This window comes from Leucoraja erinacea, chromosome 10 (genome assembly GCF_028641065.1).
Source record: "Leucoraja erinacea ecotype New England chromosome 10, Leri_hhj_1, whole genome shotgun sequence".
In the NCBI taxonomy this organism is placed as follows: domain Eukaryota; kingdom Metazoa; phylum Chordata; class Chondrichthyes; order Rajiformes; family Rajidae; genus Leucoraja; species Leucoraja erinaceus.
Genome location: NC_073386.1, coordinates 40,838,303 through 40,860,199, shown reverse-complemented (window position 1 = coordinate 40,860,199; position 21,897 = coordinate 40,838,303). Strand labels below are relative to the sequence as shown.

The following is a 21,897-nucleotide window of genomic DNA, read 5'->3' as shown; positions in this document are numbered from 1 at the left end:
CTAAATTTGTAGGACAACTTGTTCTATTTGATTGTGCACGCCAGGCTGATTGCATTCGTCGAAACAGGGCGGACCATGTGAAGGTTGCAATCTCCCACCCCAAGTACAGCCCCTCAATGTGAAAGAGTGCTTTCAGTAACACGTCAACTCTAAGATGTTTGACTGAACCACATTTTGGAGACAATTAATGGAAAGTGCCTGGTTCATGTCCAAAGTAGCTTTCACATTACCAGGACATCTGCACAGTTATCCCACAAACAGTTGTAGGAAGGATGCCAAACTCCTGGAAGGAGTACAGAAGAGATTTGGTAGATGATGTGGGATAAAAAGCTGGCATGCTGGATGCAGATGAGGAGGGGTTGATGGGCAGTGGGGGAGTGGGATGAGTGAAGAAAGCAGAAGTTGATAAGTAGAGCTCAGTAAGGAAGGAAGGAAGGATGGTAGGCAGATAGGACATGTATGGGAAGAGAAAAGAGGATCCATTAGATTATGTGGGTGATAGGTGAAAGGAACCAGGTTGAAAAGGGTTGGGTGGTGGTTTGGAAGGAAATGCGTGTGAGAGGACCTGGGTGGATCAGAAAAAAGGAACAGAGGGTGTCGGGGTTACCGTACATCCTTGTAGCTCCAATGATGTGGGATATCAGGTATTGGGGGAAAATGGGACCAGGTACATGGACAAGTCCTCCTACCTCTGGACCGCATGGGGATGATCAGTATGCCCTTGTCCCATTTTCAGTCATACTTAATAAAAATCTGAGTTAAAATTACAATAACCCAATATCAACTGCTATTTGCAGAAGTATTTTCAACATTACTGCCACCTTTTGCATGGGAAAGTGCATCCTGTCTGGATCGAATGCAAAGTTTGTGAACACTGAAACACAATTAGAGAAGGCACATGTGGTTCCATCGTATGCCTTCTCTAATACTTCTCTACTTGTTTTGGTCTTTTTAGAAAATAAACAATGTACACATTACTCAAATGTGCTCTAGGTCTGCTTTTGGTTAAATACAAATTCAGAGTAATTTGTTTTCCAGTTCAGTCACTGAAAATATGTCCCCATGATTTGCTTGCCTTCTGTGGCCCAATTTTATCACAATTTAAGATAAGTCTTTGGTTTCTTTCCTGGTGTTCTTCCGCTCCTTTTCACACTAATTCCACAGTGACTGCCTGGATGTCCCTTCAGCTCAGTAATTCTCTGCCCTATAGAGCTTCTAGTCATCTAAATTGACATTTTCAGCAAAGTCCCCAGCTCAGTTCATTGATCTGAAGGAAGCTTTCAGCTTCAATGGGCGACTCTTACGACTGGGCAATTATGTTTTAATGTTTGTCTATAAAAAGCTTTCTTCATCTTGGTCCCTCTGGATGGTTTATTGATCAATTAGAACTCAAATCAGTGCATTTAGAATTGTTCCAAAAGTTCACTTGGCAGCATCTTGCTTCTTGTGACTCGGTGCCTGGTGAACCCTACCTCTTAAATCAATCCCATCATTTTTTTAATCTAATATTTTCCAGTTGTTATTTTAACTCGTGGAAGGGACAGACAATGAAACAGGGAACTGTTTTTTACTGCCTGCAGAAATAGGAAAAGAGGGATCAGGGGGTATGGAGAGAAGGCAGGTACAGGATACTGAGTTGGATGATCAGCCATGATCATATTGAATGGCAGTGCAGGCTCGAAGGGCCGAATGGCCTACTCCTGCACCTATTTTCTATGTTTCTATGGTTCTCTTGGCAAATCCAATTACAGCTGGCCTTAGGTGGGGAGTTAAATTGTGACAGGTTTAGCCAAAAGCAACATGGGTTACTGATGTGCAAAGCTTAAAACCATAAGGGATGGGAAGTGGCGTAGCGGTAGAGTTGCCTTACAGCGCCAGAGTCCTGGGTGTGAACCGGACTACTCGTACTGTCTGCATGGAGTTTGTATGTTCTCCCTGTGACCTCGTGGGTTTTCTCCGGGTGCTCTGCTTTTCTCCCACACTCCAAATACGTACAGGTTGCTAGGTTAATCGGCTTACAATTGTAAATTATCCCTTGTGTGTAGGGTAGTTGTAATGTATGGGGTGATTGCTGATTAGCGCACACTCGGTGGGCCAAAGGGCCTGTTTCTGTGCTATATTTCTCAAGTCTAAAGTAAACATGCTTCAACCTCCTGTGAGAGATTTTTACAAATGACATTAATTTAGATAAATGTTTCCAAGGGAAACACCACTGGCTGTATAAGCAGTGGTGATGGGAATCATATAAGGCACACAGATGCAGCTAGTACATTGAACAGTATAGCACAGAAACAGGCCCTTCAGCCCACAACATCTGTGCTGAACATGAAGCCAAGACCCAGTTGTTCCCTCACTGCTCCTGTAACCCAGTCTCAAACTGATAAGTGTTTGTGTGGGTTCTCTGGTTTAGTCCCACATCTCAAAGACGTGGTGGACATCAGGGATTTATCCCCCAGTGTAGGTGGCTGGTGTGAGAATTGACAGGGAGAGAAAATGTGACAGGAATCTTGGTGGGTGAATGAGATTGATTTGGTTGCTCTGAGACTGGTGAATAATTTGTGTTGAAAAGAAATGTGGGACCAAGGCAAAGATTGCCCAGGTATTTAGATAGAGCATAGAAGTTGGAATATTGCAGTGTTTATGGGAGAGTGTGGGGAATACTGTGGTGTGTCTGTGGCAAACTTAGGGAACACTGGAGGGTGTGTAAGGGTAAATATCCTGCAAATATTATGGCATGTATTAGTACCCAGAGAATACCGTGGAGTGCACGAGGGGGGGAGGGGGGGGGGGGGCTCAGGAATGACAGTGGGGTGTGCAGTGAGGAGTTCTGATGGACTACAGGGATTTCCCAGGGAATACAGTGAGGAAGGGAGTGAATGGGAGATGCGGTGCAGTGCATAAAATGAATTGTAGGGATTACTGCTGGGGGGGGGTGTATGGAATAAAAGTTTGCCAAATACATCCCAATAAATCCCACAAGATATCTGTACGGGTTTGGGTTTATAGTTAAATTGCCCCAAGTGTATAGGGAGTGGATGGGAAAGTGGGATAATGTAGAACTAGTGTGAACTGGTGATCCACGGTCGATATAGACTCGGTGAGCTGAAGGGCCTGTTTCCATGCTGTATCTCTAAACTAAAGTAAATTAAACCTGGAGTGTTCACGGAGGAGTGCTGTTGACTGTTCAAAGGGATATTCCCAAGGGAATATTGTGGAGTGTACTACTACAGGCCATGGTAAACTGTTGTGTACAATAGGGAACCCAGAGAATACTGTGGTTCACACGAGGAAGTATCCTGGGTATGAGGTTGCGCGTAAGATCATCAGGTCAAAGGGCGTGTCGCACGGAGCAGCTCAATCCTTCTGGAGTACAAGGTAGCTTTCGGCATCCACTAGTAAACGCACGCAACACGTACGTTCTTACCTGTTAAAAACTCAATTTTTGCGCTGTAAAAAATGGTGGAAATAGGGGGTGACCGTGAGAGAAGGCCGCCAAAATCACTGCTGCTCACTGACTTGCGAAAGAGCAGCGTGCCGGCGGATTGAGGGCATGACCCGACAGTTCACTGATCCACGTTCCCCACAGACGCTGCCTGACCTGCTGAGTTACTCCAGCACTTGATCTTGTTTTTGTGCAACGCACAAGGCGGAATAGAGAGCGGGGTAGAGTGGAGTGGGGGACACCCAAGGGGTGCTGTGTACACACGGGGGAGCGTCCAGGGTAAACTGTGGGCGTACATGTGGGAGTGCAGGGAATACCGCAGAGTACACTCTGACCGCAGGCACCGCCCTCTCTTTTAATAGATCGAACACTTTAGCGCAGCCCGAGGTTTGGAGAAGAGGTCTGGCGGGCGCCGGTAAAATGCAACCGGAGGGAGAGATTCGCACCTTGTCGGCAGAGGAGGTAGCCCCCGCCTTGGCTCTGGAAGTGTCCGCGTTTCCGCCGGAGGAAGCGGCCAGTTTAAGAAAGCTGCAATACAGGCAGAGAGAAGTGGGCGAGTTATTCCTAGGTGAGAGAGACTGGGCTTTAATTGCAACTCGGGGATTTGTGTGCGCTGTTGCATTCTGTCCATTGCAAGTATTCGGCCACTACTAATACCTTGCGTCAGCGTGTGCAGCCAGCCGGCGGATTAAATCCCGTGGCCACCGTGCAATGTTAGCAATGCAGAATTTGTCAGGATCTTAATTGGAACACTGTCAGATTAGAGAGAAATTGCACGACCCTCTGCGCACACTTATCAACGACCCATCCAACAAAAAGTGTCTGATTCGGAGCAGGCAACCTCTCTGGAGTTGGCCGACCTGAACTGAACACAATGTGTACTCCAAATGCAGCCTTACCATCGTCTTGTGTAACTCTTGCATAACGTCCCAACTTCTGTTCTTAATTAATTGACTGAATGGAGGACAACGTGCCAAAAGCCTTCGTCACTACAATGTCCACCTGCTACTTGTACTCTGAGATCCCTCTGATCAAGAAAGACTTGGACGGGTTAGGAGAGTGAGCTGAGAGATGGCAGATGAAATTCTGTAAAGTGCGGGGTCATGCATTTTGGTAATAAGAATAAAGGCGTGGATTATTTTATAAATGGCAAGATAATACGTAAATCTATGCAAAGAGGCATGGGAGTGCTGGTGCAGGACTCCCAAAAAGTTAATTTGCAAGTCATAGCCGTAATGAGGAAGGCAAATTCAATGCTAACATTTATAGCAAGAGGACTGGAATACAAAAAACAGAGAAGTAATGCTGAGACTCTATAAACGCGGGTCAGGTCGCATTTGGAGTACTGTAAACTAATTTGGGCCCCATAGATTAGGAAGGATGTGCTGGCTCTGAATAAGGCCCAGAGGAGGTTTACAGGAATTATTCCAGGAATGAGTGGGTTGGCATATGATGAGAATTTGACAGCACTGGGCCTGTACTCGCTGGAGTTTAGAAGGTTGAGGGGGGACCTCATTGAAACTTACAGAATAATGAAAGGCATAGAGTGGATGTGGAAAGGATGTTTCCACTAGTGGGAGAGTCTAGGACCAGAGGTCATACAGAATTAAAGGGCGCTCTTTTAGAAAGGAGGTGAGGAGAAACTTCTTAAATCAGAGGGTAGTTAATCTGTGGAACTCAATGCCAGAGTGGGCTATGGAGGCCAAGTCAGTTGATATTTTTAAGGCGGAGATTGCCAAATTCTTAATTAGTACGGGTGTCAGGGGTTTTGGGGAGGAGGCAGGAAAATAGGGTTTGGAGGCAGAGATCAGCCATGATTGAATGGCGGAATAGACTCGATGGACCGAACGACCTAATTCTACTCCTATAACTTGTGAACTTGTGCATTCATCTTATTCTCACCACAGTCCCGTCCATCATTTCCCTCTCCAGATTCTCTCATTCATGGGCGGCACAGCGGTCGAGTTGCTGCCTTACAGCATGAGAGACCCGGGTGTGATCCTGACTTTGGGTGCCGTCTGTACGTAGATTGCACATTCTCCCTGTGACCACGTGAGTTTTCTCCGGGTGCTCACCCCATACACTACACTATCCTACACACTAGTGACAATTGTACAATGTTTACCAAAGCCAATTAATCTATAAACCTGCACATCTTTTAAATGTGGGAGGAAACCGGAGCACCCGAAGAAAACCCATGCAGTAACAGGAAGAATGTGCAAACTCCATGCAGAAAGTATCCGTAGTCAGGAACGAACCAGGGTTTCTGGTGCTGTAAGGCAGCAACTCCACCTGCGCCACCGTGCCTCCACAAATATCCACGGTTGGGGATGGGGACGGTGATCTGAAAGTAACTATTTAAATTTCTTTCAAGGTAATTTTATCAACGGAAAGCTGGTGGGATTTATTTGTGGGACTCGATCGGTTGCAGACCACATCACCCAGAGGTCCATGGAAGTCCATGAATCTGCAGGGACAACCATCTGCATTCACTCCGTGTGTGTGGACCAGGCGTGGCGGCGCCGTGGGATCGCCCTGAGCCTGCTCCGGCACTTTGTGGAGGTCGTACGACATTCCCGCCCCACCGCCAGGAGGATCTGTCTCATCTGCCACCTGCAACTCCTGCCCCTCTACACCAAGGCTGGCTTCACCCTGCTTGGCCCATCCACTGTCACTCATGGTCCTGATCCTTGGTATGAATGTACCATGGACCTAAACTGACATCCAGCATCAATCCTCCAGATCATCTCGCATTAATAGTCCAGATCAACTAGCATTAATACTCCACATCAACTAGCATTAATACTCCAGATCAACTGGCATTAATACTCCAGATCAACTAGCATTAATCCTCTAGATCAATCCTCTAGATCAACCAGCATCAATTCTCATGATCAACCAGCATTAATCTCTCAGATCAACCAATTTAGATTTTTTTTTAAACTGAAACCAATGCCTTTGGAGTGTGGGAGGAAACCAGAGCACCCGGGGAAATCCCATGTGATCGCAGGGAAAACGTACAAACTCCTCACAGACAGCACCCGTAGTCAGGGTTGAACCTGGGTCTCTGGCGCTGTAAGGCAGCAACTCTACCGCTGCAACACCGTGCAACACCTGGGTTTGGGTGTCGGTTTATTATTATCACATGTCACGAGGTAGTGTAAAGATTTGTTTTTAACGCTATCCAATCAGGTCAGATAATACTGTACATGAATACAATCATCAAACTCAAGTATAATCGATAGAGCAAGGCTACCTTTCTTCAAAAGTACTTTGTGGCAGAAGCATCGTGTCAGGGTTAGGAAAGACATGCTGTCTTTCTCGTTCAGCCGCAGAAAGCCAATGAGGTTGTGCAACGTTGCCGATCTGTGTGTAGATTTAAATAACCAGAGCTCACAATTCCCCCACCTCCTCCCAAGAAGAGTTTGGTCCGGGTGCAGAGGGTAATATTCCCATTCACAACACTGACGGTTTGTGTGAGTCTATGTTTATCTGGGTCCATGTGGTGTGACCCATAGTCAGGACCGAGTCTCTGGTGCTGTAAGGCAGCAGATCTACCGCTGCTCCACTGTGCTGCCCCCAGTTACATGGTAAGTGGGTGGAAAGACTTGATTGTTTGTAGTCAGTGATAACCCCTCACTCAGACTGCCGAAGGAAGAAGCAATCACACACCAAACAACAAGGCAGAATTTAAACAGTGTATTTACAAAGCAAACAATTACAGACAAAATAGTTAAATTGTTGTTGTTGCTAAAAGAGAGTTTATACCAAAGCTGTATAGATGCTGCAGAGCAGTCCAAAGACAGACAGGTACAGAATAAACTCCTCCAAACAGACACATAGTGATGTCAAGCTTCATGTTATACCTCGTGCCTGCTGCTTGGGGCAGTGTCTTGGAGCTAATTTGCAGCAAGTGGCTCATTATCTCCGATTTATACAGTACAAAAATATAAGCATTTGTTCAGGTGAAAGGAAAATGGATGTCAAATCTCTGCAACTGTCGCCCTTTCTTTGAAAGTTATTCTTGGACTATCTGTACAGTGGCAGTACAACAGAAAGAATACAAGCTGGGACAAGCATTGGATGAAGGCCTGACTCTCCCGGTCTGGAATAAGAGTAGCTTCCACTCACAGCCAATTTATTTCATACTTATACTACATAAATATAAACAAAGCGGGTATATATGTATGTATACAGGCATGTATATGTATACAATAAGTGTACACATACACACACACACGTATACAGTGCATAGTTTATTTCTTTGTCAATTAACCTCTCAATTTGTGTTACTGGCTGTGATTTTGATGCTTGCAATAAAGATGTGGTAATGGAAGCAAGATGTGTAATGCAGACTTCAGACCCAAAGGTGCACGCCACATGGCGCAATGGGCTATTTTTGAGATGACTTTTCAATCATGAATAATAAACTAGACACTATATGTATTATATATAAAATATACAGGCAGAACAATAGCACAATTACCAACAATAGCATGTTTAAGAAGGAACTGCAGATGCTGGAAAATCAACAGGTAGACAAAAGTGCTGGAGAAACTCAGCGGGTGAAGCAGCATCTATGGAGCGAAGGTGACGGGCAACGTTTCGGGAAACGTTGCCTATCTCCTTCGCTCCATCGATGCTGCCGCACCCGCTGAGTTTCTCCAGCACTTTTGTCTACCTACCAACATTAGCAGTTGGGCACACAGTGTGGAGTGACCGTGTGTTCTGTTGCAGTGCGTGGGTTGTAGTCAGGGTGTGCATGGCTGGGGACAGCGTATGTCTGGTTCCACGTAACGCACAGTGTGCATGGCAGGCATAAACGGGCTGCAGTGTCAACCCTCAGACTCCGGCGATCCCACCTGCCTCTCTGACCCACTGTAAATGTGGGGTAAAGGGACTGGGGAGTCCAGGTGTCATCTAAGGGAAAGGGCAAAGAGAAAAGGCAGAAGAGCATTCAGTTGCCACTCTAATAAACCTCCCTCTGATCAAGGATCTGTCATTTCCCCAATAAACGGTCAGGCAATTAATTTGATAACGGTCTTGTGATGTACTTTGCAGTGCTCCAGCATCAGAGGTGCCACATAAATGCTGTTCATTGTTAGAAGCTAACATCCGGTGTCCAAAAACAGCTCATGACGTGGAGTCAAAATGGCTGGGCTCAAAATGAAGGGAGCTCCGCCCCGATGCTGCGATGCATCTTCTTCATTTCCCTACCTTTGCTGTGTATCCCATGGCTCGGCACACACTACATACATTCAGCACACTACAACTGCTTTTCAGTTTTCTGTGGGAGGTGGGGCGGAAGTTATCCTGGTTTCTCAACCCTGGATGAACAGCTGATTCCTGCTTTTCCCCTGTCCTTCACTTTGTTCCCCAGCCCGTTTTAAAACCACCACATAGGAAATCAGTTCTTGGAATCTAGCACATTAGTTACCCTAAACACCTCACTGCGATCACCCCTCAAATACTCACACTCAGAAGAATATAACTTCAGGCAAACCATTCTCAACCTTTGAAGCGTCTTCCTTCATTGTGGCAGGCAACTCTCTGATCTGCTAGCCCAGGGGGCTAATGGAGGCAGGAACAGGCACAATGTTGGACAATTATCTGGCTGACCACCTAAAACATTGTATAAAAGGCCACAGGCTGATACTGGAAACTGGATTGGGTAACTGGTGGCTGGAGTGGACATGATGGGCTAAAGGGACCCGTTTCCCTGGTGTATGGCCCCACTACACCAATCCTGGTGGGACCTGACCAACATTCTGTACACTTTAAATGGATCTTCCCTTTATTTTCAAGCCTCCAAGGCCAGACGTATATTAGATATTTCTGCCTGTATGTTATCTTTCACAATGTTGTGGTGCGTGGGTCTCCACAATGTTTTCATAAGTGATAGGAGCAGAATTAGGCCGTTATGCCCATTAGTCTACTCCACCATTCAATCATGGCTGATCTATCTCTCCCTCTCAACCCCATTCTCCTGCCTTCTCCCCTGACAGTGTCACATCCCTTACTGTTTAGCAAGTTTTTCAATTTGTCTTTACAGTGAGGGCCACTACATTTTGTGTTCCTGCATTTCATTTTTACACACTTCAAACAATGAGGTAATTTGACTCCTGAGTCTGAAGAAGAGTCCAGACTCGAAAAGCATTTTGTGGCTACGTTGGATGTAAACCAGCATCTGCAGTTCCTTCCTACACATTGGACTCATTTTGTTGGGCTCAGAGAGCAAGCGCATCAGTCCTGCATCTCCACGAATACTCCCTGCAATCTATTCTGTCCATATTCCTATCAACAACACAACACCCCGACTACCCTGAATCTTCAGGGTGATTCATCACTTCTGCACACCAGGGGCAATTGACAGTGGCCAAGTAACCTAACAACCCGCACGTCTTTGGGATGTAGAGGGAAACTGGAGCATGCAGGAGAGAATGGTACAGGGCGGCATGGTGGAGCAGCGTTGGAATTGCTGCCTTACAGCGCCAGAGACCCGGGTTCGATCCTGACGACGGGTGCTGTCTGCAGGGAATTTTTACGTTCTCCCTGTGACAGTTTCCTCCCACATTCCAAAGACGGACAGGTTTGTAGATTAATTGGCTTCAGTAAGATGCAAAATTGTCGCTAGTGTGTAGGATAATGTTAGTGCACGGGGTGATCGCTGGTCGGCACAGACTCGGTGAGCTGAAGGGCCCGTTCCCATGGTGTATCCCTGAAGTCTAAAGGGATAACATGCAAACTCCACAAAGACAGCACCAGAGGTCAGCATTGGACCCAGTTTGTTGGTACTATGACACAGTGGATCTACCCACTGCACCACAGTGCTACCCAGCAGTAATTGGAGTCCACCTGGTGTTGTACATGTGTTGGCATGGGAATAAGATTGCCTCCAAGTACAAGCTGTGCTTTGCAAATGGAGGTAGGGGATTCAGGCAAGATGTGGCAGCACCAGGTGGGGTTTTGCAAACCGCACCACTTGTGGCAACAGGCAGATAGATACGTTATCTGGCCAAAGGACAGTACGGTGAGGCGAGGTAAAGCAGCATTGCCATGATCCAGAGATCGCTGCATGTACAGGTGGTGAGAGCTGTCGGTCAGGGCTTCTGAAAGGGACTAGGACGGACACTGGGGGGAACATTGTCAGTAGGAAAGTGGGACTGATTGAACATGGGTTGCTCTACAAAGCATTAGGACTAATTTGATGGGCTGAAAGGCCTTAGCAGTGCTGGTTTTAACATCCATAGTTGTACATTTGGTGGAGGTGGTTGGTGAGAGGAGCGCAAACCCTGGTCAAAGCAGTGGGTTTTAAAGGAAGATTTGATGAGAGTGGGGACTGAGAGCTGGCAGTGTAGGGATAAGCTGGACCAGACAGCGGAGTGGGAAGGGGAGGGAGCCAGGGACATCGGGAGCAATCTAGCTAGTCTTCACTGGGGAACGCATTGATGTAGGTAGTGAGTTGTCAGTGAAGTTTGGACAGCACCTAAAGGGTGGGATGAAGATAAACCGATTGGAAATAAAACACGGTGCCTGATGATCCCACAGGGACATAATAAACGCTCACGAGGCTGCAGTCCAAAATATCACGTTAAATGTTACAAAACTAGAAGAGTATGTTACTTTGAGCATTTGGGAGATGTTACTGAGATGACAACTGATTTCCGCACTGCTGACGTGCGTTTAATAAACCGGGAAGGTGATGTTCAATCTAACCAGGGCAGCGTGAACTGTGAAGAACCCTGACAACAGCTGTAACTGAGGGTTAGATTGACACAAACATCCAACTGGTTCACTAGTCCCTATAGAAAACCTTTAGCAACCCGTTGAACCTGACTCCCCACGCTGGTAATTCCTAGTTTCGTGTCAAAGTGAAAAGCTCCTGAGTTTTATCCGCACACTCAGGGCGACAAGGGATGGGAAAAAGGCAATGGACCTGCGTGCAAAGACAGGATACGTAAAGGTGCTCGGGACATTGAGGTGCAGCTGAGCACACAGTCTCGGTGAAGGGGTTACATCCTCCCACTTATGCTGCTTATTCCAGCTCCCATCCCTTGCCCATTCCCATTCACCTGGCCCATCCTCTAATGGATGCAAGCATCTTGTCAAGCTCCCTCCATCCTGCTACCGATTGCCTGCACCCGACTGATTCCAGAGTGACCCCAGTCTGTTCCCAGTACACGGGGCCACTGGAGAAACAAACACAGCAGGGGATTGAAGCTGCTTTCATGATTAATCAGCAGCTCAAAGACTTGACCCTGAACCTGAGAGTAGGGGCAGCTGATCCTGAAACAGTGCCAGGTAGAAGAAGGTGGCTCGCCTTGACAAGGTATCTGGGGAGCCTTGACAAGGTCTTGAGCATGGGAGTAACGAACAGGAGAGGGTTCAGTGAAGCAGGACTGGGTTGCAAGGGTGCTTTGTGAATGGGAGCTGGCTGGCTGTGTGGTGAAGTGGGGGGGGAGCCCTGCAGCTTAAACCATCAGTGCATCACAGTGGTGGAGAATGTGCTGCAGGTTCAGGTTGTGAGTGGGGCCCCAAGGCAACATGAACCCAGGCAGTGGGGAGCTAGCTGACAGTGCGGACTGAAGCGTGAGAGGTACCGATTTGTCAACCTGATTCAATCGTCTCCAAATAGAACTTTGTCTTTTAAAATCCCTGTAACAAACTATCAAATAATTGCTACGCTGTGCTTGTTCAAGGTACAAAATACAAGGTGTTGTTTTACAAGTTAGACGGATGGCATTATCTTGGTTCTATTCACACAATTAGTGAACATATTTACAGATTTTGACATTAAGGAAGGGTGGGCGGGGGGGGGGGATGGACGCGGGAAATGGATTCACGTCATTTGATGAGGAGCCTCCAGCATCTCCATCAGGAAGGTGTCGATGGGGGTGTCGCCGATCAGCTTGAAGAAGAACAGGTGCTCGAGGCACTTGAGGCCGATCGATCGCAGGGCCGGCAGTCGGAGCAACAGCTTGGCAAACCTGGGGAGACAGAGGGAAGGTTCTCGTCAGTAGCTGGTGTGACAAGACTGATGGAGGAGATAGTGGTGGAGAGCCCACGTAATGTCTGCAGCCGCTCCCAAAGCGAGGGATAAAACCAGGTGCTTTTAATCCTTCGCTACCTGGGCATTTTTCCATGTTCCGCACTGTGGGGTAGATGCCAGTGTTGTGACAGGATCGGCGGAGACGTTAAGAACAAGGGAATACAGCCCTACACAGAAGCTATGACAGCAACAGAGGAGCAGAGATGTGTGGAGTTTCTTACCGGCCTGGCTGCTCTGGGTACTTGTGCTTTGTGAAAGCTTCTAGAGATGCATAGACCTTCTCCCTCAAAGATTCCACCTCACCTGGGTTCGATAAGCCTTTAGCATCTAAAAAGCATATTGAAAATATTCACGTTAGTTAAAATACAGACATACAGAATAGGCCAGATACAAACATTTCACCAGCACGATCATCATATTCACTCACTACACACCATTCCACCAAAAAAGCCATCCTTCTCACTCCATCCTTCTCACTTATGTCGGCCAAACCCCTTCCTGATTCATCCTGCCCTGAAGAACCGCCTGTCTTGTCAGACTTTACTCTTTTGAGATACAGCATGAAAATAAGCCCCTCGACCCAGCGTCTGTGCCGACCAGCGATCAGCCTGCACACTAACACTACCCTTAGCTGAATGAATGAATACTTTATTGTCACATGTGACAAGTCAGTGAACTTCCTTGCTTGCATATCCAAGGTATGCAAATAGTCGCCACATAGAGGGCGCTTACAAAGTTACAAAGTACACCCCACGCCAGGTCTCCCTTTGTTCTCTACCCCTCCCCCTCCCTCACAGCAGTGCCGGGTCCTCCATTGTCCATTGTTCTTCCCCCCCTCCGTCACAGTGGCCCCCCCACACCGGGTTCCCATTGATCCCCCCCATGGCATCGATGTCCTCACACCCACATGGTCCTTCCTCATCCGTCGCTGTGAAAGTGTTGGTGCAGGCCATACCTGGATTGAATAGAACAATGGCTCTCAGGCATCCCAGCTCTGTCTTGTCCATCTGCATGTCTTTCATCTTGGAAACCAATTCGGTCAAAACCCTAGTAGAGATGTTAGAAGGATCAGAGCTGCATTTGTATGTGATCTCATATATTATTTTGCCATTTTGACTCCCCAATGTTCAATTTCAAAATGGGCTACGTTTTTTGTTCCCTATTCTCTCCTCTCCCATCAGGCAAGAGATATAAAAGTGTGAAAACACACACACCCAGATTCAGGGACAGTTTATCAGGTAAATGAACCATCCTATCACCAACTAGAGAGCAGTCTATCTGTCTCATTGGAGACCCTTGGACTATCTTCAATCGGACTTTACTGGTCTTAATCTGGCACGAAACGTTATTCCTTTTATCCTGTATCTGTACACTGTGGCCGGATTGATTGCAATCATGTATTGTCTTTCCGCCAACAGGATAGCACACAACAAAAAAGCTATTCATTGTACCTCGGTACACGTGACAATAAACTAAACTACATTTATAAAATGGTTACTCTGTGGCAAATCCCTCTCCTCTCCAGGACTCTGTCTAACCCCTCAACACCAAAACCATCCAAAATCCCTGCACTCATCCCACCCTGGCATCTTGTCACCTCAGACCACCAGCTTTCTGCCACCTCCGCCCCAACCTCCTCTCCACCTCTCCCTCCTCCAACAGGTCCCCTGAAAAATAAACTCATCAACCAAGTGCTGGCCTGAATGTACATTGGTCATTGTGTGATGGTTCGGTGTCTCTCCCTTACCCGACTAAGCTGCTGCCAGATGCTGATGGGCACTGCGCTGTGGTCAGGGTAAGTGTAGCATGCGATGGGATTACATGGGTCATCAGGGAAGGGAGAGATGCAGGGCGGACTCAGCCTCTGTCGAGCCCTCCACAACACTGTTGTCAGGGCGGGCTCTGGTCTCCCTGATGCACGGAAATGAAGCGTGAAGCAAAGTGTGTGGTGGCACCAATGGTACACAGCAGGGTCACGTGTGTGGAGACACGGATACACAGCAGGGTCACGTGTGTGGAGACACGGTACACAGCAGGGTCACGTGTGTGGAGACACGGTACACAGCAGGGTCACGTGTGTGGAGACACGGTACACAGCAGGGTCACGTGTGTGGAGACACCATACACAGCAGGGTCACGTGTGTGGAGACATGGTACACAGCAGGGTCACGTGTGTGGAGACATGGTCCACAGCAGGGTCACGTGTGTAGAGACACAGTACACAGCAGGGTCACGTGTGTAGAGACACAGTACACAGCAGGGTCACGTGTGTAGAGACACCATACACAACAGGGTCACGTGTGTGGAGACATAGTACACAGCAGGGTCACGTGTGTAGAGAGACACGGTACACACAGCAGGGTCACGTGTGTGGAGACACGGTACACAGCAGGGTCACGTGTGTGGAGACACGGTACACAACAGGGTGTCACGTGTCCTGAGGGAGAGACATGGGCTGAACGAATAAAAAACTCATTCAGCTCATCGACTCCCTGCCAGCCCCCAGTGGAGCAGGCCCATCAGTCCCACTAATGACCTCCCCGTTCCTCTCTCCCACACTCGGCCACTTGTTTCCGCTGCCCTACACCAGGGCGAATTCACACAGTGAAGGGGCCCGACCCGAACAACTGCCCTCTCACTGGAGGTGTCACAGGGCACCAGCGCTCCAGAATGGGCCTGAGGGGAGGGGAGAGGGGTGATGGAGGGGGAGGCGGCGGGTCGGGTACGGGGTGGTGCGGAAGGGTGGGTAAAGCATCGTCTCCCAACGCACTGACAGCGACTGGCGTGGAGCCGTAGGGAGGAGGAGGGAGAGAGGAGGAAGGGCACTGGAGCGCGGCCAGCGGTTCCCCTACCTGTCGAAGATGGAGCCGACGCCGGCACTGTGGGCACTGCTGCGGTGCACGTGCAGCCCGGTGGCCAGGAGGATGCCGTCCTTCACCGAGATGGAACGGTGCGAGAAGGAGGCGATGAGCAGCTCGTTCCAGCCTGCAGGGCAGACGCACAGGGTGAGCCTCCAATCCACAGCACACACACCTTTTAGTTTTAGTTTAGAGACACAACATGGAAACCACAGATGGCTGTGGAGGCCAAGTCATGGATATTTTTACAGCGGAGATCGACAGTTTCTTGATTTGTACGGGTGTCTGGGGTTATGCGGAGAAGGCAGGAGAATGGGCCTGGGTTTCAACAACTAAGTTACAGAGATAGGTTGAATAAGTTAGGTCTTTATTCTCTGGAGCGCAGAAGGTTAAGGGGGGACCTGATAGAGGTCTTTAAAATGATGAGAGGGATAGACAGAGTTGATGTGACAAGCTTTTCCCTTTGAGAATAGGGAAGATTCAAACAAGAGGACATGACTTCAGAATTAAGGGACAGAAGTTTAGGGGTAATATGAGGGGGAACTTCTTTACGCAGAGAGTGGTGGCGGTGTGGAATGAGCTTCCAGTGGAAGTGGTGGAGGCAGGTTCATTGGTATCATTTAAAAATAAATTGGATAGGCATATGGATGAGAAGGGAATGGAGGGTTATGGTACGAGTGCAGGCAGGTGGGACTAAGGGGAAAAAAATTTGTTCGGCATGCACTTGTAGGGCCGAGATGGCCTGTTTCCGTGCTGTAATTGTTATATGGTTATATGGTTAATGGGGTTGAGAAGGAACGATAGATCAGCCATGACTGGCAGAGTAGATGGGCCAACTTGCCTAATTCTGCTTCTAGAACTAATGAAACAGGCCCTTGGGCCCACTGTGGGAGAGGGTAATGGGTGCACCAGGGTGGATGGTTGGGCAGGAAAGAGATGGGGGAGAAAATGGACAGGTGTTACTTAAAATTGGAGAATTCAATGTTCATACCAGTGGGTTGTCAGCTACCCAAGCGGAATCGGAGGTTCCTTTCCTCCAGTTTGGTGTGGCCTCATTCCGGCCATGGAGGATGCTCAGGTCAGGAAGGTCAGTGTGGGAACGGGAAGCGGAGTTAGCAACCCGGGTGATCTAGCAGGCCTTGGCAGACCCAACAAAGTATTTGGCGCAAGGTGGTGCAGCGGTAAAGTTACTGCCTTACAGCGGCAGAGACCCGGGTTCGATCCTAACTGTGGGTGCTATCTGTACCCAGTCTGTACATTCCCCCTGTGACCATGTGGGTTTTCCACCGATGCTCTGGTTTCCTCCCACATTCCAAAGACGTGCGGGTTTGTAGGCTGATTGGCTTCGGTAAAAATTGTAAATTGTCCCTAATGTGTAGGACACTGTTAGTGTACAGTAGGCGGAAGGTGCAAGATGGAACTGCAGATGCTGGTTTACACTGAAGATAGACACAACATTCTGATGTGACTCTGTGGAGCAGGCAGCATCACTGGAGAGAAGGAATGGGTGATGTTTCGGGTCGAGACCCTTCTTCTCACCTAATCCTACTATCGATTCTGAAGAAGGGTGTTGATCTCCAGTGATGCTGCCTGTCCCGCCTAGTTACTCCAGCATTTTGTGCCTATCTTTGGTGGGCCGAAGGGCCTGTTTCCGTGGTGTATCTCTAGACTATAATAAAGTAGTCTATGTTTGATCTCGCTGATATAAAGGTGGCCACATTGGGAGCACCGAATGTAGTAGATGAGGTTGGAGGAGGTGCATGTGAACCTCTGTCACAGGTTCGTGCTCAAGATTCCAGCATCTACAGTCTCTTGTTAATTTTCCTTCCCTCTGCACCCCTGGCCGACTCTTCCCACCTGCCCTATGTTAACCAGAGCCTCAACCATTAAACTCCAATCTGTTTCATTATCCTCTACACATACCCGTCTCCCAATCCCCTTTCCTCCCTGCACCCTTTGTGCTTTGCACTCCTGCTATAGGATGTACCTTTAGAAAGGAGATGAAGAGGGATTTCTTTAGCCAGAGGGTGGTGAATCTGTTGAATTCATTGCCATAGACGGCTGTGGAAACCAAGTCAATGGCTATTTTTAAGATGCAGATTGATAGGTTCTTGATCCGTAAGGGTGTCAGGGGTTATGGGGAGAAGGCAGGAGAATGGGGTTGAGAGGGAAAGATAGATCAGCCACGATTGAATGGTGGAGTAGACGATGGGCCGAATGGCCTAATTTTTGCTCCTATGACTTACGAACATATGCTTTCACACTGGGCGAGGCTGGGCCTGGTCGAGGGTTCGGAGCTTCCACTCACCTGCCCGAAGAAGGATGACCTGATCGTCGAGGGGGAGGTCGGAGAAGTGAGGGATCCTCTTGGCCCACTCCACCAGCGTGAACAGCTGCTTGTCTGCCGCCTGACAGATGTTGGTGACTGGGTCGTTGGACTGGAGGACCGGGGGGGGGAGAAGGTACAGACAGCGGTTTTAGTCAATGTTACCACAGATCACACAAGCTAAAACAAAGCCATGGACCCTTCCTCAGACTCATTTTCTCGCCCTCCTTTAATAGCGCAGGTAACCCCACTGCTGAGTCCCTTCTGGGTCTGAAGGTGGTCTGACAAAAGGCAGGGGAAGTTCATAAGTTCTTAAGTGATAGGAGCAGACTTAGGCCATTCGGCCCATCAAGTCGACTCCATTTAATCATGGCTGATCTCTCTTTCCTTCTCAACCCCATTCCCCCGCCTTCTCCCCATAATCCCTGTCACCCGTTCTAATCAAGAATCTATCAATCTCTGCCTTAAAAATATTAATTGTCGACCTCCACAGCCTTCTGTGGAAATTAATTCCATATTCAACACCCTCCGATGAAAGAAATTCCTCCTCATCTTCCTAAAGGTACAATGTTTTATTCTGAGGCTCTGACCTCTGGTCCTAGACTCTCTGACTAGTAGAAAATCTAGTCAGCAGCATCTCTCTGCTACCATCGGGAAGAAAGTACAGGAGTCTGAGAATCGTGATCTCCAGGTTCTAGAGCAGCTTCTTCCCATCAACTGGCAGATTTTTGAGTCCCCCTGCACCACCATAATCATAACAACCTCAGCATCAAAGTCCTGCCACCATCTGGTGCCTTAGCCAGGTGAATCTTTGCATATTCGTCCCAGAAGTGGATCTGCAATTGTTCATTACAATCACTCCACTCTTTTAAATCTTTATTTCAACAACAGCATTTCTTACTCTAACTATGCTATTTATCCTGTATTGGACAGCTTGATTGTAAGCATGTATAGTAATTTCCCGGACCGGATAAACAGCAAAAAAGCTTTTCACTGTACTGCGGTGCACGTTACAATAAATTAAACTATACTTAGTGCTACTAAAGATCACTATCAGGTTCGGTAATTGCTCTGCCCAGGGCAGGAAGGCTCTGCAGAGAGTAGTGCGTTCGGCTGAACGCACTATGGGAACTACACTCATCCCCCTGCAGGACCTATACACCAGGAGGTGCAGATCCAGAGCCAGCAACATTATGGGGGACCCCTACCACCACAGCAACGGACTGTTCCAGCTGCCTCCGAGGTGTCATGCTGTGAAAACAGAGAGGATGAGACGGAGTTTCTTCCCACAGGCCATGAGGACTGTAAACTCTTATCTCACCAGGGACTAATTTACTGTGGTGTTGTGTCTTTTTTAAATTGTTTTTTTTTCTAAAATGTAAATAGTGATTCTGTTTCTGTTCTATAGTTTTTGCACAATCCGCAGGCATTGCCACTTTCATTTCACTGCACATCTTGTATGTGTATGTGACAAATAAACTTGACTTGATTGCATTGATGTACTTTGGCTTGCATAATCGCCGTCTGGTTTAGCCAGAGTAGCCAGTTTAGCCCGGGTTTATAAGTGTGCTGTTGCCTTTATTTTTGTTGTGTTGTGTACATTGTGCCTGTAATGCTGCAACAAGTATCCTGGTGAATATGACAATTACACACTTATGATTCTAAACTTTTAAAAATCTAATTGCAGTATTTGGCAGCGTGCGTTGCATTTCTTACATTGCAACGCTCCTAAGGGAGGACCTCATTGGCTGTTAAGTTCTCTGGGATTTTCAGAGGAATGATACCAAGGCAACTTCCTTCTTTAATATATACTGAGGTCGAGCAGACTGAACATTAGTTGAGACTTTCATGCACAAATCAGAGACCTCTAGTTTATGTACCAGCAGTTTACACACTCAATGAACTCTGCATGATATATCAACGCTGAACACTGTGTGCACAGGATTGCAAGCAGGGGCTGGAGCAGACTGTGAACGGTTTAACTCAACCTTGAATCACGACACTGGGGAAGTCTCCCTCCTATCCCTGCAAACTTCAGTGCGATGGATCGGCAGTTTGTAAATAACCACCAGAGGGCAGCGACATGCTGATCTGTGCGCACACACACACATACACACACACACACACACACACACGCACACACATACGCGCACACACACACACGCACACACACACGCACGCACGCACATACACGCACACACACGCACGCGCACACACACACACACACACACTCTACCACTCTCTCTGCCATTGTGCGATCATAAGCATTTTGAACAGTAAATATAGTCCCACTTGCCTGCGTTTGGCCCATATCCCTCTAAACCCGTCCTATCCATGTACCTGTCTAAAGGCTTCCAAATGTCAGCTTACAACCCAGTGGAATGAATACTGACGTATCTAATTTCAAGTAACCCTTGCATTCCCTCTCTCATCCATCCCCCACCTCCACCACTGCCCTAGTCATTCTGATAGTTCCACCGTCAACATCCATTTATCCCTTTGTTATCACCTCTGCCAGAGCCAACAATGGACCATTGTGGGCTCCACCTTTCCTTGGCCATCAGTGCCGGCACTGATTTGTTCTGAGCTTTTGTTCAAACTGTTAATTTCCCTCTCCCCTGACTTTCAGTCTGAAGAAGGTTCTCGACCCGAAATGTCACCCATTCCTTTTCTCCAGAGAAGCTGCCTGACCCGCTGAGTATATCCAGCATTTTGTGTCTATCTTCGGTGTAAACCAGCATCCTCAGTTCCTTCTTACACATACCTAAATGTTTCTTAAACATTTAAGATTTCCACCAGCACTTTGTGTTTTGCTCAAGATTCCACAATCTGCAGTCCCTTGTGGCTGGGATAAAACAAAAGCTTCCCCTACCTGCCCCGGCCAACAGGCTCACATAGCAGGATGTCTCTCCACAGTAGCACTGAGGTGACCTTGTGTTCAGTACATGAATCTAGTGAAGCAGTGATGGAGGACGCTCAGTTTACATAACACAGAGATGTCACCACTCCAGGTGCTGGGTGGTTTCTAACCGAGGTCAGCGGCCACTCTGCATTTGATTGTCGGAATAGAGTGAAAGGCCTGGATAGAGTAACCATGGAGAGGATGTCTCCACTTGTGGGAGAGTCTAGGACCAGAGGCCATAGCCTCAGATAACAGGACATATCTTTATAAGAGGAATTTCTTCAGTCAGTGGGTGGTGAATCTGTGGAATTCATTGTTGTGGAGGCCAGGTCTATGGATATTTCTAAGGCAGAAATTGATAGATTCGTAATTAGCAAGGGTGTCAGGAGATATGGGGAGAGGGCAGGAGTTTGGGGTTGTGAGGGAAAGATAGATCAGCCATGATTGAATGGTGGAATAGACTTGATAGGCCGAATGGCCCAATCCTGCTCCTAGAATTTATGAACTTATGAGAATCACACCAGGGCATCAATGCACATGACACAGGTCAGAGGTCAGGGTCATTTGGCTAGCGGTTGCTGGGCTGTGATGGGTCAGCCCTCCATCCGACATAGGGTGACGGGCATCGTGCCCGGCAGTGAATGCTGGCACCGGCTGAGGCAGGCGAAGATGGTGGTAGACGGGAGACCGCCCAGACAGAGGAGGAGAGTCTGAATCATAACAATTAAATGGCACAAATATCCACCTGTCCTGAAGTTAAGCAGAAAGAGAGGTGGAAGGGATTCTGTCTACACACCGAATTTCCCGGACTGGCCTCCACATACGTCTCCGTCTTTGGCTCCACAGCCAGCTCGGCTTCTAGAATCTTCTCCACGGGCATGTCGTCATTGATGCTGCTGCTGGGCTCCAGCTCGTTGTCACTCCTCTCCTTCCCCCGCTGCCGCTCCTCCTGCACGGCTGTGGATGGGAAACAGGACTGACACTGACGAGCAATCACACCGAGCGCCAATACTCGCCCACCCACCGTCTCCAGCCGCCCTGCGGCTCTCACCCCCTTCTCCCCACACTTGCCAGCTCCCTCCTGCTCCCATTCCTCATACATTGTCCTTCTGCCAACACTGAGGGTCCAGGTCATCCCATAAACAACTCACAGGGAGGCAGGACAAGCCTTTGGAGAGCAGGCGTGTATTCATCTCACATGCCTGTAGTGCCTAGAAAATGGAGGCCTCTCCACAATCACCCTGGCTCCTCCCAGTTTGTGGCTCTCTTGCTTCTCTCTTCAATCTGGTGGTCAGTCCTGCCTGCTTACTGATACTCTAC

The 21,897-nt window shown here is 48.1% G+C and overlaps 1 protein-coding gene across 1 annotated transcript in view; it reads right to left on the bottom strand.

Moving 5' to 3' along the window:
• Window positions 1-12,258: 12,258 nt before the first annotated feature.
• rxrga (retinoid x receptor, gamma a) overlaps window positions 12,259-21,897 on the bottom strand; it is a 133,468-nt gene continuing 123,829 nt past the window's right edge. The window contains exons 6-11 of the mRNA XM_055642007.1: window positions 21,374-21,534; window positions 17,658-17,787; window positions 15,344-15,476; window positions 13,447-13,538; window positions 12,713-12,818; window positions 12,259-12,429 (exon numbers count right to left, since the gene is read on the bottom strand). Coding sequence (XP_055497982.1) covers window positions 12,282-12,429; window positions 12,713-12,818; window positions 13,447-13,538; window positions 15,344-15,476; window positions 17,658-17,787; window positions 21,374-21,534 — 770 coding nt within the window. The 3' untranslated portion in view covers window positions 12,259-12,281. The remainder of the gene's footprint in view (window positions 12,430-12,712; window positions 12,819-13,446; window positions 13,539-15,343; window positions 15,477-17,657; window positions 17,788-21,373; window positions 21,535-21,897) is intronic.